The sequence below is a fragment of the Strigops habroptila genome, chromosome 4, assembly GCF_004027225.2.
Source record: "Strigops habroptila isolate Jane chromosome 4, bStrHab1.2.pri, whole genome shotgun sequence".
Classification (NCBI taxonomy): Eukaryota; Metazoa; Chordata; class Aves; order Psittaciformes; family Psittacidae; genus Strigops; species Strigops habroptila.
In genome coordinates, this window is record NC_046358.1 from 38404084 (window position 1) to 38421182 (window position 17099).

Genomic DNA, 17099 nt, shown 5'->3' on the forward strand with positions numbered 1-17099 from the left:
GGGCTGCGTGGGGGAAGGCGGGCGGGGGCCAGCCGGGGAGCACCGCCCCGCGCCGTTCTGACAGCCGTTCCACGTTCCACGCAATGAGTGTCGTTTTAAAGTACAGGGATACACTAACCTCAAAAACCGCGTTTAAGATACTCGTAATGAGGAATTGTTGCCGCAGCTGCGCTACAGTGTGATGTTTAAAAGATTCTATTTAATCGGTGTCCAGTACAAAGGGAAATTCCCCAAATTTAAACTCGTGAATTTACGCTCTTCTTGCCTTTCAGCATCTTGGATTTCCCCTACTCCTTGTGGGAAGGCTGTTTTTTTAAAGTCGGTCGTCAGAAGAGTTGGAATGGTATCCCACCTCTGTTTTAAAAGATGACAGATGAGCTTACTCTTTGTTGGAACAGCAGGTCGCAGGTGCATTTCGTGTGCATTGTACATCAAGACTCTGCTTGAGTATTTCAGTATACTTTACCTTGCTTTCTAATCTCCCTGTGTATTACAGGACACAGACAGTTTGTCCCCTTTGTTAGGGAAGCACTTTGTGGGCAGACATGAAGTGTTCAATGCTGCGATGCTTCTCCCTGGAACGCAGAGAACATGAAAACGCAAGATGGTCTCCGCTGGGTCAGAGGCAAAGTCTGCCTAGCCCCGTGCTCCATGGACAGATGTGGATGCCCAAGGAGAAGTATTAAGACTATAGAGAGCCTTCAATGAGACACTCCCTGAGTCTCCAGCTGTCTGGAGGGACTTCCCAAGGCAGAGGTTGTGTCTGGGTATTTAATAAGCTATGCTGGATTTCTCTTTCATGAACATGCCCGTCTCCCCTTGAACTCACATGAACTTCTTGCATCCATGACACGCTGTGGCAAAGCGTTGCTCAGCATAACGATGTGTTGTCTGGTTTAATCTGAAACCTCACCTTTTATCTGAACCTACTATCTGCCAGCACCATTTGGTGCCACCTTTGCACTGTAAGACACTGCAATCAAACAATCCCTGTGCATCCCTTCCATAACACTCGTGATTCTTATGGCCTCTACATCTCTCGAAGACCTGTGTTTCTCCAGGCTGAGGATTTCTGCCCTCACAGTCCTTCACGTACAAAGCTCCTCCATTCTGTAACACTGGAGTTTAATGTTGGATTTTTTTTTTTCCACTTGAAAAAAAGGGGATAGGAAACCGGAAGTAATTATCTAACATTCAGCCTGATTGCCATAAAGTAACCAAGCAAGAAAATCCTTAAGTGTTTGCATCCAGAGATTCAATATTTGACTTGGACCAAGGAAAGAGTAATAGTTGCTCAATACCATGGACATGATGGAGTGGAAATCATGCTACTCTCAGAATATAGCTTCCAGAAGTCTTCTCCATCTACACAGCAATTCTGTCAACTTGCAAAGTATGGTTTTGTTTCAGCAGAGCAATCATGTATTTTTGGTTTAGTGTGGATCACCTCTGATCCACCACACAAAGTCTTTGTTGCAGGATCCTGAGGAAGACTCTTCTCACTGATGTTCTTTAACATAGTAAACAAGCGTCTGAGCTTGGAGAGGAAGCTATTCACAAAATACCTATAGCACAGGCTGAATCAGTTCAGTCTGCCTCAGGGCTACCTTGCCAGTGAGACTCCATCTCCATGGCACATGGCAGGCTAAGCTGAGCATTACTTACTTCTGATTCCTGTTGTCCTCACTCAGAGTGCTTGCAAAGGGCAGTCAGTGTCATTTGCCATAGTTTTGGGTGTACCAATTGCTGCAACATTTGGAGGACTTGCCTTTCCAGCATTCAGCGTGGACCATCAATCTAATAAACTGCTACTAGACAGACATTAAAAATCCTTGGATTTTTACTGTATCACTGTATACAAAGTAATAGATATCAAGCAGATTCTGTTCCATCTTCTCCAAAATAAACTAAGAATGTGTATGAAGTATTACTATTTAGAAGGTATTACGGTATTTCTGCAAGAACAGTTTTTGAGATGAAACCCAAATTGTTGGTATGGGGCATGTCATTCTCAGTCAAAAGGAAGTAGAGGATGCATTTATTCCAGTTAGATGTTGATATTATGCATGTCTCTTAGTGACCAGGGTGAGGTAAAAACCAAACTTCAATGGATGAACATGTCTGGCAATGAAGTGAATAAGGTGCCAGTTTCTGGTCAGCTAAATCTGACCTAAGGCAGAGCTGCAGGGACCTATGTGCTGCAGCCTGACATTTCAGCTCCCCTACCACACAGGTACCAGTACTTGTGCAGTGGTGCTAGTTCAGTGCAACAGCACTAGTCTTGACGTAGCCAAACCCAATTTTTCAAGGGGTTTGCATTCAGCAGACCCAGCTCTGAACTGGTTAGGACTGCCCAAGCACCAGATGTAGTACCAAACTGTGACTATAACATCACTGATTCACATCAGCTTATGCCGTTATGGAACTTCATACAGAGGGTAAGTAACCCTCTTACAGAGCAACAGTTGCTAATTAAGCAGTACAGGAGCAGATGCTTACTTTAACAAAGCAGTATTTGCACGTTCAAGGAGATGTGGGAGTTCTCCAGCTTACAGAATTGCAAAACCTATCTTCTGATAAATTAGAATTAAATCAGTTTCATGAGTGAGGGAAGTAGATCCAATCTCTCTGCTTTGCCTGGTGGACTCCAGAAAGCAGGTGACGTATAGGAGCTGGCATGTTCTGTCAGAAACGGGGTCTATGATGAATGCTGCCAAGAAGATGATGAATTTAAAACCAAGGTTCCAGGTCACCCTAAGAGGTACCCAGCTCCTCTACACTTTCTGCACAGTACCTGAAGGACATGACTGTATACACATCACACCTGCTGGTTTACAAACTGATAACAAGAGTAGAACAAGTGTCAGGATTGCTCTCCGACATGAAAAAAAAAGCAGGGAACATGCTTGAATGCTAAGAGCTTGTCATGGGACACTGCAAAAGCTCAGAACTGCAAGTACTATACAAAAAGATCTCCATGGTTCAGCTCAGTTTCAAATAGAGGATTTTTCAGTGTACAAGATAAATGCAACAAACCCACGACACTTTATCTGAGATTAATGTGTAATTAAGTTTTTGGGGAAGAAAGGCTTGCATTAAAATGGAAAGTGCAGGAAATGAACACATTTACTATATACTCACAAATAATAACTTGAAACACTTCTCCTGGAATATATACGTCTTTTTCTTGCTTTATAACGTGGGATAGGTTTTATAGAAATCTCTGTTCAAAATTCAGTTTTGTTCTACTGTTGCCTGTAAGAATTTCTAGTTATCATCAATTGTTGTTTAAAAAATTCATGCATTTCCATAAGCAAACTATTCCAGTGACATGAAATCCTGTCAGAAGCAGCAAATTTAAGAGTGTGAAAGAGCCACCCAATATCCCACTGGCCATTTCCTTATTTCTTTCAATCAAAATCTTAATGTATGTTGCTATAACAAGTCTCTTGCATTCTGTGTGATCAAATGAATTGTAATTAGAATTAGCCCTATTAGGGCTAATATGTGTCTGGCAAACAGTAAACATATCATCTGGCCCTCTTAGTTCCCTTTACTGGTGGCAGACATTGCATAACACTCTTGCAAGGTCAGCCCCACAGACTTTGAAGTGTCTTGCAAATCCTGCTTAATTTCTTTGAAGTACAAGAGTTTATGCATTTCAGTGTAGGTGAAAAGCTTGAGGGAATAAAAAAAACCCCAAACCCAACAACAAAACCCAAAACAAAACAAAAAACCCACCCAAACCCTGAAATTGCAAGAGGAAAAATCAAGTTTTAATTCAGATTACTTTGAGAAGCCACAGAAAGCACCCATAAAGATGGAAATAATGGAAGTAATTCATCCCTGCTGGATCACCATTGATGTTAACAGATTTACTGCAGGAATGATTTTGACAAAATGCAGTTACTGAATTTTCTTCAGTTACAGGCCTCACACATTAATCCCGTAATTGTACTGCTGAGTTCTCCTGGTCAGCAACAGTGATTAAGAAAAAAGGAAAAAAAAGCAGCTTCAGCGTGTGCAATTACATTGTTCATCATTTCTGTTGGATGCAGAGCCATTTTCTTGGTACTTGATAGGAATATTTTTCCTCAAAAATGTCTTTATAGGGGATATGCCATGTATCACCTGTAGTCTGTACCACACAGTCATAACGTAAAGCAGGCTGTTGAATAAAGACAGAGAAAAACATTTTTTAGACATTACCCAATACATTACTAAAATACCAGTTACAGGTAGTTATCCAACATTTATCATATAAATCCCCATAGACTCATCTCTTTAATAACTCTCATTTATTTCCTTATAACAAACAAATTCTGAATTTTAGTACTGGAGGAAAAACTAAAATACCTTTTAGTATTTTGTGGTCTAGGAGTCATTATAAATGGTTAAAATTCTGTCTTCAATCTCTACCAGATAATAATGATTTGAACATAATGCACTTAATTTCTAGAAATAGCAAAATTGTTGTTTTCCTGTTCAGTTAAATGAAATCATTTGGGAACTAATTCAGGATGTGGAGTTTATAGGCTTGAACTGATAGGATTTAATGACCTCTTGTGTTTATTCTTCCAGTGTACCTCCTCAGAGATTGTCTTGCTCTTTGCTGAGGAGGATGTAAGAAAAGGGTTTATCACTAACACTTTCAAGGGAGTCTAGTCGAACAAATCTAACAAAGTCTGTTATGTTACAGGTATACTGACTGAACGTATATGACACAAATACAAAAGAAACATTACGGGTTGTCAGTTCTGGTTTTCAGAACGTACTATAGTCTGCGCAAGTCTACTTCCCCATGACAATGTCCAGAATAACCTAGAAGACAGCTGTGACTGGGAATGTCAATCATCTAAGTCACTTCTATGGGAATTAAGGTGTGAAATTTACTAGCCCTTTTGTACAAAAGAAAGGAAGAAAGTGCAGCTAAAGCCGTGTTACTCAGGTAACCCTACCTTCAGTATTTGGTTCCATAAAAGGAAATGTATGTATGGCAACACGGCACGAAAGGCTGTCATTCTTGTACGATTGTATCTCTACAGTCTGTTTGTAATAATGAATATTATTTTACAATTTTAACCAGAGCAGCAAGAAAGAATAATCTGCATAGATGCAATACTCCTTTAAGTAGGCAATAACAATGCGGACAGACCAGATAACAAAAAAATGCATGACAGGAAATGGCACAGGATGAATTTTTCCCTAAAAAAATCTTAAAGCAGCCCCACTCCTTAATGTATGTTAATGTACTGCTCATGGCTCACAAGGATACATCTCTCCTAGACAATACCAGTAGTATTCTGCTGTAAGATGATACTATGCTTGGAAGACACTAATTTCTGCTGCTGAACACTGACTATTAATCTGACTGTCCGGGCTTTCCTTCATGAAACTTTCTATGTATGTTATGCTAATATTACAGTGAATACTGAAATAACTGTATTTTCCTGCTTCTTTAAAACAAAGGTGAAAGAAATTCTATTAGAATTTCTATTAGAATTAGAAGCACGATTTTTTATAGTAGTACTACAGAGGAGATATTTCAAAGCTTAAAACAAATGAAAACATATTGGCACTTAGGTTTTACAGCAATGGAAATACACAAACTTGTATTTACATTGTAAACATTACGGCAGCATTTCCTGTCTTTTTGAGAGTTTTGATGCTTGTGGCATGCTTCGTGAACACAGTGAATCTTTAAACATGGGCATTTTGAGCCCATTGGTACAAATCCATTTCTTAGATAATTTCAAGAATCTTTTTGCTTCCAGAGTTTGCAATTGTGTAGCTTTAATCAATGTGCTCTGTGTGCTTCCTGACTGCAGCAGAAAACTTACCAAAAAATGTATATGCTTTCCTTCTGCAGAGGGGAAAAACGCTATTTGGTGTCCACGCTGCCACTTACGGAACAGATGACGTGTCAGGCTGTCGGAAAGGCAAGCCTTGTGATCCCGGAGGAAGTCTCTAGTAACAAACTTGCAATGCTTGCCTGATCGAAGAGTGGCATATAACAAGAAGGCATCATCTTCAGAGCTTAACAAAACAAATGGAAAAGACAGACGTCATTCACAAGGCTGTGAGTAGTTGCAGGAAATGAATCAAATGCTAATCTGATATTTATTCATCAGCAACACTGATGAATATCCCATCACCATTCCAGTTCCCTGGTAAAATAGAGTTTAGAGACAAGGGCAGCTTGACCGGACAAGAGCAAGGGGTTGCACTTCCTAAACAGAGAGGCAGAGGGTCTATTGCCATCCACATAAATGGTCTCCTCTGGGAGCAGCAAGGAAGTCAGCGCTCCAGACTCTCCATGCTCCTGGACTACCAAGCAATAGTAGCCAGGCATGAACTTCATCTCTTCTCCTTGCAGGGCTAACACAGCTGACCACAACTGTATACTGATGCTATCAGGTATTCTGTAGGTTCAGGCCACTGTGGTGTTGGCAGTGGTTTTAATGGTTATAAATCCTAATAAACCATATAGTTTACAGGATTCCAAGTGATGAAATTCTTCATAATGCAACTTTTAATCTGTATTAATTTTTGAAGAAAGTATAGTAAGGGATATGATATTTCCCTTTCACACACACAGAGCTGGAGATACTGGTAATGGTGCTAAAAACTATGGGAAAATGCACATAAATCAGGTGTTGATCTCCATTACATCATTTTCTTCAACTTACATATTTTCAGCAAAGAAGAAGTCTGCCTTATTCTGCATCTCCTCCATAATCTCTTTTTTCCAATTTGAAGAGTTAATCAGCATGTGTTTACGGCCCAGCACAAGCAACCGGGTATTCTTTTTTGCCAGGTAGTTGACAGCATTAAATAGCTGCAGAAAACAAAGCAAAACCAAAGGTTTTATTAGCTGTAAAAACAGAGTGACAGGAAACAATTTCACATCTGTGTCTCAGTTAGCGGGACTTCTACCATACCACCATTTCCCACAATTCTTAACTGCAATACGAATGGAGTAGATAACTAATTTAAATCCCTAATGACAAAGAAAAAAAACCCAACAAACCAATTCATTGTAGGAAGCTGCTCTCAACCACACAGAAAATGCATTGCTGTTATAAACTTTTCCCAGCTCTTCCAGCTTAAATGACGTGAATGAACTCGGGAAGAGTTGTATGGAGATTTCAGAAATTCAGAGTCAGCCGAGGGAACTGAATCACATTGGGATTTAGGTAATACCTACTTTTGGAAATGATTCAGCACTGAGGCCTTTGTTGGTATGGGAGGAGGACCGAGCTCTAAGCCATCCCGCTTTTCCAGCCCCATCTGTTGTCGAAATTGGAGAACTACATGTGATCTGGGCTGCCCTGCGGGGAGGAAGCAAGCAGCAGTAAAAGGAAATCTGCGGCCTCAGGATTGAGGGTTTATGAAAGCCACATCCAGGCCAGCCTCCCACTTATGAACCAACATCCTGAGGTGGCAAATTCACTGCTGCGCCAGCTTCTCTTCAGAGGGACTTCTCACCAGACTCAGGGCTGCGCCTGTTTGGCAATAAATGCCTCTCAGGACTGGCACTTGTGCCTGCGGCATTCCCTCTCTGCTTCACACAGTTCGGCTGGTGTTCAGCTTCCAGGTTATTCCTGTGGACTGTTCGCAAAGCAATGGCATTTCAGTTCTGCCCAGAAAGAGAGAACTGTTTCTTGAGACTGAAGCATCATGTTTGAAGGCCAAGGACAGTGCTCAACCACCAGGGAAAGGCGTTTCCTAATTTTTATCTGCATTTGCTGTATTTGGCAATATACAATCTCCTGATTTTTCTCTAATCCCTCTTCCTACTTTTTCTAGCTCCCTCCCTCTCCCCTATTTCTTCTCCTTATAATACCTCCAATTGCCTTTCTCCTTCTCTTGCTCCTTCCCCTCCTTCCTTCCTATTTGTGATCTTGACCATTATTTGATATCATTGTCTTTTGTCTCAGGGGCTACAAAGAATTGTTCTTCTAGCTCTTGGGTCCAATTTTACAATGCATTTAGTTTGATCTACCTGTGAGTATCAGTGGAAAGGGGTGGTCCCACTCAATCCTCTCTCCAGTTGCACATTCCCACTACTTCCATTGTGTCAATCTAACAATGTCACAACTACCCATGAGCTCACTAATCCAACAAAAGCAGTATTTTTGCAGGGTTGAGCCTGCAGCCACGCAATTGATAGACCTGAGTCAAAGGTGATGACTGATGGGAACATGTTGCTGGAGGTGGCGGGGAGAGGAAGTGTGGGACTGCCCCTCTCTACAAAGGACCTGCAGATGGATCAAATTAACTGTGCCGTAAGTCTGGATCTGAGGATCTGAGAGAGGAGGACAGAAGATTTTCTACATTACTTTTAACTGTTGACCTATAAGCTGCTGTTACCTGCATGGAATGAAGGCTCTGTTTTCATGAGATATAAGGTCTCAGTGCTAATACAAAGTACAAGAGCCTAACAGTACCTATCAGAATTGACTTCCTGCTTCCAGAAGATCGCACTGGACATCAGCTATGCATGCATACACTCTACTTTTCCCTGGTTAAAATAAACAGGACATAATGTGAGCAGGAAAAGGCCAAATGCAGTAATTTCTGCCTATAAAATGGCACATAAAAATAAAAACTGCATTGTCTCCAGTGCATGACCTGAATCTTTGGAGATACATTTCAGAATTCTTACTGGAACACAGAATTGAAAGATACAAACAAAAGCCACCATTTTTATGTTACTGGAAAGCTTTCAAAGTAACTATATTATGCAATAACATATCTCCTCATCTATGTCACATAATTTATTTGATTATTAAATGAGGTGGTTATTAAAAATTAAAAAACTGAACTTCAGTTTTTCAATAGTGACATTTCTTTTTGGAATGTCTCATCTGGGCAGGAAAAACTGGCTCAGCAATTTTACTTGTTTACAGTCACTTTTATTTTCCAGTTCTCATGCATTGGCCTAGTCCTGCAAATAGTTGGAATATCAAAAGAGAATTAAGTTTGTTAAGCTGAATTCATTAGGCTTAATAAAAGTTAGGAATGTACCTACTGCATCCACACACATTTTCACGGAGAGAAGTCAACAGTGAAGAAGTATCAACCACGAATAACTTCAGCAACCCCTTACAAATTCCAAATGAAAATACTTTCTCTTTTTGCTTAATGTTTAGCTATGTTAAGGGAAGGTTAGCATGTGAAAGTCATGTGGAAAAAAACCCCAGAACAAAACACAAACTTGACGGCAAGAGCATCCTGGTGGTACAACAGAAGAAGCAAGTCCTAAAAGCACGCTATGATTCAGTAAGAGTCTCAGGAATGTAGCTGCACTAGTGGTATTGCAATGTCAACAACAAACTGCTGGGATTTGAACTCCTGGAGTTTACCCCCAATAAAAACCATGGAAACACCTTTTAATTACACTTATGGTTCAACACAAAGGCATCTGGATTTCCAGATACAGATTGGTCAGCTGGGGCTATTCCCAAGTTTATAAAAAATCTGACTGGCTTGGATCCAGACCCCTTAAGTCTTTCGAACTGAAGGGTGTAACTAGTGATACTTTGTACGTGTTACTTATATGGACTTTCTTCTCTTACATATTATCAGCATATGAAGTCCTCTAGTATGAAGTGCTTCTGGCAAAAACTGGGAGGTTGGTAGAAACTAGCTACAGTTTTGCAATGGAAAAACTCAAAATAAGCTTAAATCATAATAAAATTAATGGGAATCACATAAAAAAATTCAGAAACTCCTGCTAGCATACCAGCACACTGTCCCTCCTCTGCTTACCACAGAGATGAACCTTTACTTACACAACTAAAACACAGAAATTATTTTTGCTTTCACAAGATAAAGGTACTTTTGTTCTGCACACTCCCTGGCCTGATGCAACTTTACTAAAGAGCTTTTAACCTCATTTTAGGCTTAACAGGGGTGGTCTGAGGGAGTCACAGAAGTTACATGGGGGGTTTCCCTAAGTGTGTCTTCTCCCACGCCTTGGCTGCTTCTCAAGAAAGGAAGACATGAGACACACGGTAACACTTGTTTTAAGTCACAGAGGAAACGGAACATAATACTGCTAACAAAAACCCAGCGGTCATGATCTCTCACTTAAAAAGGCACAAGTATTTTATTAATCTGGTATTTCCAAAGGTTTCCTAAAAATTGTTATCTGCCACTATGCAATGCAAACATACTTTATGCCACAAGCTCTATGTAGATGCACCTTTTGAATGTTCCACATAATTTAGGCAGCAAACATCAGATGCTTGGTTGGATAATCTGTTCAAAACACAATCTATATAAAACATTAAAAAATATACAACACACATTCCCTATGCTATTCATCTTCCTGAGAAAGAGGATTACAAAATTAGTACAAAATTTCCCCCTCTCCCTCCGTTGTGCAGATACAATCCATTTATTGGGCCATGCTGTCAACCAGATCATAGCACAATCACACACCAGGGCAGGAGCCTCTGGGTCAGAGAAGCTGGAAATGAAAAGAGGTGGAGAGGCAGAGCAGTAGGACAGAGAATGCTTACTCCACAGGATCATGCTGATGTTGAACTCCTCATATGTAAAAAGCCCAAGCTTTGCAAATATGAAATAGAGCAACTGAAAATGCAGTAACTGGGAGCATTTTAAAAATCAGCAAGTTATACTTTAAAGAACCACTTTTCAGGTGAGAATAATATTAACAGTTTCCCATCAGAAGGGAACTTTTCTATACAATTTCCTGGAAATAGTTTTGTGGTGACCCACATTCATAATTCTGCAGAATTTAATGGAGATCAAACACTGGGAGCAGCTGGGAGAGCAGGGAATCCTATTCACACTGCAAGATTAATCCTCATTCTTTAAATTTCACAACAGCCTTATGAAGTAAATGCATCATTACACCTCCATTTTACACAAGTGCATAACAGAGCACAAGGAAGACGGATTAATTACTCTACCGCATACAAGGAACTATGAGCAGAACACAATATAGATTTCCTAGGGCTTTAATGCCTGTCACCTGTTTGGATTACTAGATCACGCTGTGCCAACGTGTCCCAGTTTCAAAGGTTAGTATGTTGTAGGACAGCTTTCTCCTTGAACATTACTGGTGGCTTCCCACTTGTCAGATGGGAAACTCCTAAACACTGCTGCTGGGAGGCACACCATTCCCTGATTCAGCAAAAAGTGCCTCACCTGTATACAGGTACAGCATGAAGAAGTAATCACCCCCAGAGTTTAAATCAGATTTGTTATTAACAAATCATGTTTGCCGTCCTCTAAACATCTGGTTTCACTAACTGCCATTTAAAAGCAAAACACGCCTGTAATCAGATTTTGTGCTAATAACAGCAGCAAACTCCCCTATCGTTGTTTTCATGTGTTGTTATTGGTGCCTCCCACCCAGCACTGTAGCTGTGAAACTGCAGAGGAAACCCCAATGCTGACCACAGGTACAGAGCTGCCGTAAGTACCCTGTCGGGTGGGGCTGAGCGTGAGCATTCTCTCCAAAAGTTAGCAAGGAACCAATTCTCACCATCACCACATTTATGTGACTTACAGTGTCATCATTTTTAGTTCCCATGTTACATGTTGTAGCCAAAGAAGCTCAAAAAACCAAGGGTGCTGCTTGCAAGAAAGGCTGGCCCTTCTCACTCTGCCTGGTGATTTTACCAAAGCAGATTCAACACCATTATCACAGCACCAAACACAATGGAAACTGCTTCTTACGTTCTCTACATTATTACTGACGACACAGTGTAAATTAGTCTCAGAGTCCTTTTTACTCAACTACAGGGGCAGCATACACATTTCTTGAACTCCCTAAAGATTATCTGCCCATGACTAGTAAGGGGCAGGTACTTAGAAGGGAAAGAAAGGAAAAAAAGGGAAATGAATGAGTAAGTAACAGTGACTAAGCTTAATCAGCCATGTTTACTTTACGCTTTTGAGACAGCCAACAGCTAACCCTTGGGAATTATCCCTTACGACACTGGGGATCTCTGCAACACTGCAGAAACAATATTGTTGAGAATGTTTGTATCCTGTATTACAGTAGGACTATTTAGATTGATGCAACACATTATCATACAACTTCATACATCAGTGACGGCAACCATGCAAAGTTTAACATCTTTTAACCCGTCTCCATTGACCCCTCACCTAGAATTGACTTACTCTCTCTTGACGCATTCAGTAGAGATATGTCTTAACTCCCTACCACAATTCATTAAAATTTGCAGTTCATTTTATGCCAGCTTTTGCTCTTGACTTCACAGTCAACTCTATTAAACAAAGGCAGATTATTGATTGAGAAAGAAAACTAAACCACAGAAGCAAAGATACCTGAGCTGATTTAATACAGATTGAGGAAGGTATGGTAGGTTCAGTTTGCTCAGATGAGGTGATGCCTAAATATATATCTGCTGCTTGCAAGCTAAGTTTGTATTCAAAGGCATCCTGAGGATGCTTTCGCAGCCAGGTCCAAACTGACTGTGTACTAAGGCACCTGGTGCCCCTGCACAGCCCAGTGTTCCCACTGACTGGAGGACTTGGCTCAACTGTAGCACTGGGTGAATGTAGACATATTACTTCCAGGTCAAAATGGATTACAAGGATACTCCATAGACTGAGATAATGGACAAGCTAATGAGTCCTCTTGAATCCTCGATAGTGGGGAGAGTAAAGCAGAGTAACTGTAAACAGATTTAGGTCAGGTACAGAAGCAATAGCATGATTTATATTTTCCTGTATTCATGGTTACCCTGGCTATTATGCCAGTAATGGAGATTTCTTTAATTATAATTCTAATTCAGTTGATTTCACCTGAAGGTGCAACCTGCTCAAGATATTTCTAAAACAGTTCTGAATATAGAAGTAATATTTTTGTAATAGGCTCTGACATTATATTCTGCTATATTATAAACTGTAGATAAAATTTCCAATTTCAAACAAGCTTGAAGAGCCATCCCTGCTTTTTATTCTACTGACTAGCTCAGAGAACAGCACAATACAAACCAAACCTGTGTAAGTTAACTTTAGGTTTGGAAAGACTCCTCTTACTTACCTTTTCTTGCAATAAAAATACCAAGATCTTGACAATACATATGGGCATCTTACATGGATTTTTTTTTTTTACCCAGACCACTCCTGAGTGCTTACTGTTTTGTATCAAAACCTGGAGATCTACAAATTATTAAAAAGAGTTACCAGTATCAACATTCCACCCCAAGGAGATGAGCTAGAGAAATCTCTCTTCCCATAGAATTATATAATAGTTAGGGTTGGAAAGGACCTCAAGATCATCTAGTTCTAACTCCCCTGCCATGGGCAGGGACACCTCGCACTAAACCTTGTCACCCAAGACTCCGTCCAACCTGGCAGAAAAATAACCATGTAAAAGCTGAAAGGACTTGAAGTGTTACCTATGCATTTCCACATATCAATACTATCCTTTGTTCTCATCCTCGAATTCTTTCTGCCTGCACTGCTGTTTCTTTGACACTATTTTCTTACTGGTCACCACACATTGCTTCATTGCAACAACTACTACATATACATTATCTTCTTTTCTTGAGGAAGCAAGTTACATGAAAATGAAAAGGTATGAGGTTTTACTTATTTTTGTATAGGCTTCAGAAGCGAAATGTTACTTATCAGAGCCACTGACTAAATGGAAAAACTGTCCCAGCTCTCACTGTAAATCCAGTTTTTGCCATTACATTTGTACTCTTGCATTTCTACTATTATTGTAGCAGCTGCATACAACAAGTTAAGGCCACAAGAGAATTTCTTTTACCATTTCTCATTTCAGAAAGAATCATAGAGTGCTTTGTGCTGGAAAGGACATTAAGATCACCTAGTTCCAACACTCCTACAATGGCAGGGACACCTTCTACTAGACCAGGTTGCTCAAGGCCCTATCCAGCCTGGCCTTGAACACTGCCAGGGATGGGGCATCCACAACTTCCCTGGGCAACCTGTTCCAGTGCCTCATCACCCTCACAGTGAAGCATTTCTTCCTTATGTAAAAAGCTAGCTACTAGGAGGGAACATTTGTGAATTAAATGCAGCAGTGCCAGTCTTGGACTTTCACTGTGTGGGTCATAACTTCTGACCCACACAAAATACAAAATGTGAGCAGGATCTTCGGCTGGTGGCGGGAGCAGTGGTGATGGGATGTTATGAAAATGAAAGCACAAGCTTGACTGATCCTTTCCATAGATAGGAAATAACTTGGTGCAGGACTGAAACTGGCTTTGCAAGACTGAAACTGACAGTTTAAAAAATACCAATATTTTAGCTCTCAGCACTGTCCTATGCAGATGTCTGCACAGCGTCACTGACCTAAGTCTGATGTTAAGTGTTTTCCCCCTCTCCAATCTGTGGTTGAAAAAGTCCCAGATGGTACTTTTATTCTTTGAGGAAAGGTGCTGCAGCAGCTGGGGAGATCACTGTTACAGAAGCCACAGGCATGATGCTGTTCAAGGCACATTAAACCTACACTTCTGCAGCGACATCCTGTGTTTTAATAAACTTAATAAACTAAAGTTCCACAAAAACTTTAAAATAAAGACTATTTCTACACTCACAGGTCAACAGACATATCATCGAGGTAGAATGACATGATAACCTGGGAAACCCACTAGTAAATGTATTGCTTGCAGTTGAAAAAAAACAATTAGACTACAACATGCACCAAATATTTATAACACAGTTTTCACACTGCTTTTCTTCTGTTTCTCATTAGTACTATTTTCCAGTTGCTTGCTACAGATTACTGCTCAGAGATAAAGAGGTTACCTTCAAAAACAATTGTTCCAGTAAGAACAATTTTGCAGTTCTTAACACAAATGAATACATTAATAAACACTACTGGAGTGGTGATTTCTCTTTGAAGGTCAGAAAGACGAAAAATTTGTTTAATATGAAAGAGAACACATAAAATGTTCTTCTTCAACAGGACAAAAATCAACAGAAGCAAACTAAAGCACAAGGGTCTGAGATGGAGGAGAAGCTGTGTGGTCAGAGTCAGGTGCACCTACCCCAGGTAGACCATGCACCAAGGCCTTCAGCAAGGAGGGACCAAGGAAGATTAATACTGGTTTAATACTGGTAAGAGCATAACTGGTATTTACCAGCTTAGAGAAAACTTAGGGGACTTTCATATACAGCAGTACACCTTCACTGCCAGTCCCATGAGGCAGAGGTTGAACTGTCTTATTTGGATCAAGGCTTTACGCCCTGGTAAGTAACATACTGTTCCTGCAAAACCAGCAAGATGATGCAGTGTATCATAAGTGAATGCAAACTATGGGTAAGCATTATTTTTCTTAACACAGTCATTAACTTTCATTGTACATCACTGCAAACTCATGCCATTTTACTACTAGTAACATGGCAGGCAGCATCTCTGCCTGGAGATCCTAGGCAGTGAAGGTCTGAAAGCCCCCCACAATAGCTACAATCCACAAGATCTAATTTACTTCAATGCTTTTAATGTAAGTTTATTGATAACAGCCCACAATACTCAATAGCTGGACACTGGACAGGCCACTGAAGTATTTTTCTTTCACTTGGAAGATAAGATACATCAATTTGACAAACAGATAATATTGTCAGCTCCTACAAATTAATTATGGATGATATGTGGCTTTTGTCTAAAAGGTCCACCTCCTGGGAACAAGCGGTTATATGAAAATCTTTGTCTACTTAGTCATTTTTCAACCCTGTAGTCAAGATACATAAGCCTGAGAATATGAAATTATGAACATCAAAATGGCTTGGACAGCCAAAGCCAAATAAGAACCATTCATCTCCTATTTCATAAAAGGATCTATCTTTTTAAAGCAAATTTTGGGTTGGGGACTCAGCACTGCAGTTTCCAGATATCTGTGTATGACTATACTGGCCACCAAATTTGAGGAATTCTGTTGCATCTTTCCCTCCTTTGTCCATTTCCACGGAAAGGATGCTTATACCCACCTAACAACTCCTGGGGCACCCAGGACCAAACAGCAGTGCTTAAGTGCAAGAGAGAGCTATAGTTTCAGTAGTATTTTGTTTACCAAACTTAGCAGACAGCTAAGGGTTAAAACACTGTGTTGTATTACTGGCTATGTTAGCTAGGCTAGCAGAGTGAAAGGACTTGGAGAAATGAGAGTGAGTGGGATGAGAAAAAAGAAATCCCTAACCTCTAGCATTTGTATTTATGAAAGCCCGCCTGGGGACATCCATTCAATGGAAAGTCAGAGCTTTTCACTCTGCAAGGCATGAAAGTATGAAGATACATACAAATCAACGAGAAGTAGAAATGTCAAAAGCCTCCAATTCTCTTATTTAAGCCATTTCATGTAACTGTTGAGGCTTAGGGTCATCATACATAAATGGATTTAAAAAGTACAGTGCAGGGTTGTACAGATATCAGGTAAATGACCTCAGATGCTGAAAGCAGCATAGTGATATTAACATTAGACAAGCCCAGGATAACTACTCCTAATAACGAGCAGGGTAAATCAACATCATTAAGACTGCTTCTGCTCTATAACTACCTGTTGCAACCCCCTTACTACTACTTCATTTTGTTTATTCAAATGTGTGGCAACTTAGGGCTGTGGTGGAAGAAAATTCCAATCAATCAATCAATCAATCAATCAGGTAGTAGTGTAGGTAGTATTCAAGGAATACCTATCTTCCACTGTGCTTTCCTCAAACTTGCACTGAATGTAGAAGCTCAAATTGCAATGAAACACAGCTTTAACAAGCACCTGCATCATATTTCTACTTTTTCTTTTTTTCAGTATATAGTGTAAGCACTACCTAGTTTACCCAAACATCACACAATCAGGAAATAAACAAGGAGAGACGGCATCAGCAAGGTTCATCTTCCCACACTGGTATACCACATAAGTCAAGAACTACTCCACAGAACCAGTGGAGCTGAATAGGCTTTTAACTTCTGTTAGAGAGCTTATGGCACATCATGGACACAGCTTGCTCACAAAGCCACGTCAACACGACTCCTTAAAAGCTCAAGACTCAAAATACTAGAGGCAGAAGAAGTCCTACTGCCAACTCACAGTTTCCTTTTTGGCAGTGACAGAAGTGAGTGGGTA

General features: G+C 40.3%; 1 protein-coding gene across 4 annotated transcripts in view; it reads right to left on the bottom strand.

Annotated features, from left to right (window-relative positions):
- Positions 1 to 3754: 3754 nt before the first annotated feature.
- PRORP (protein only RNase P catalytic subunit) overlaps positions 3755 to 17099 on the bottom strand; it is a 46878-nt gene continuing 33533 nt past the window's right edge. For all 4 annotated transcript variants that reach the window (XM_030481705.1, XM_030481707.1, XM_030481708.1 and 1 more), the window contains 3 exons: positions 6690 to 6838; positions 5841 to 6036; positions 3755 to 4168 (listed from right to left, as the gene is read on the bottom strand). In XM_030481705.1, the coding sequence (XP_030337565.1) occupies positions 4040 to 4168; positions 5841 to 6036; positions 6690 to 6838 (474 nt within the window). In that variant the 3' untranslated portion in view covers positions 3755 to 4039. The remainder of the gene's footprint in view (positions 4169 to 5840; positions 6037 to 6689; positions 6839 to 17099) is intronic.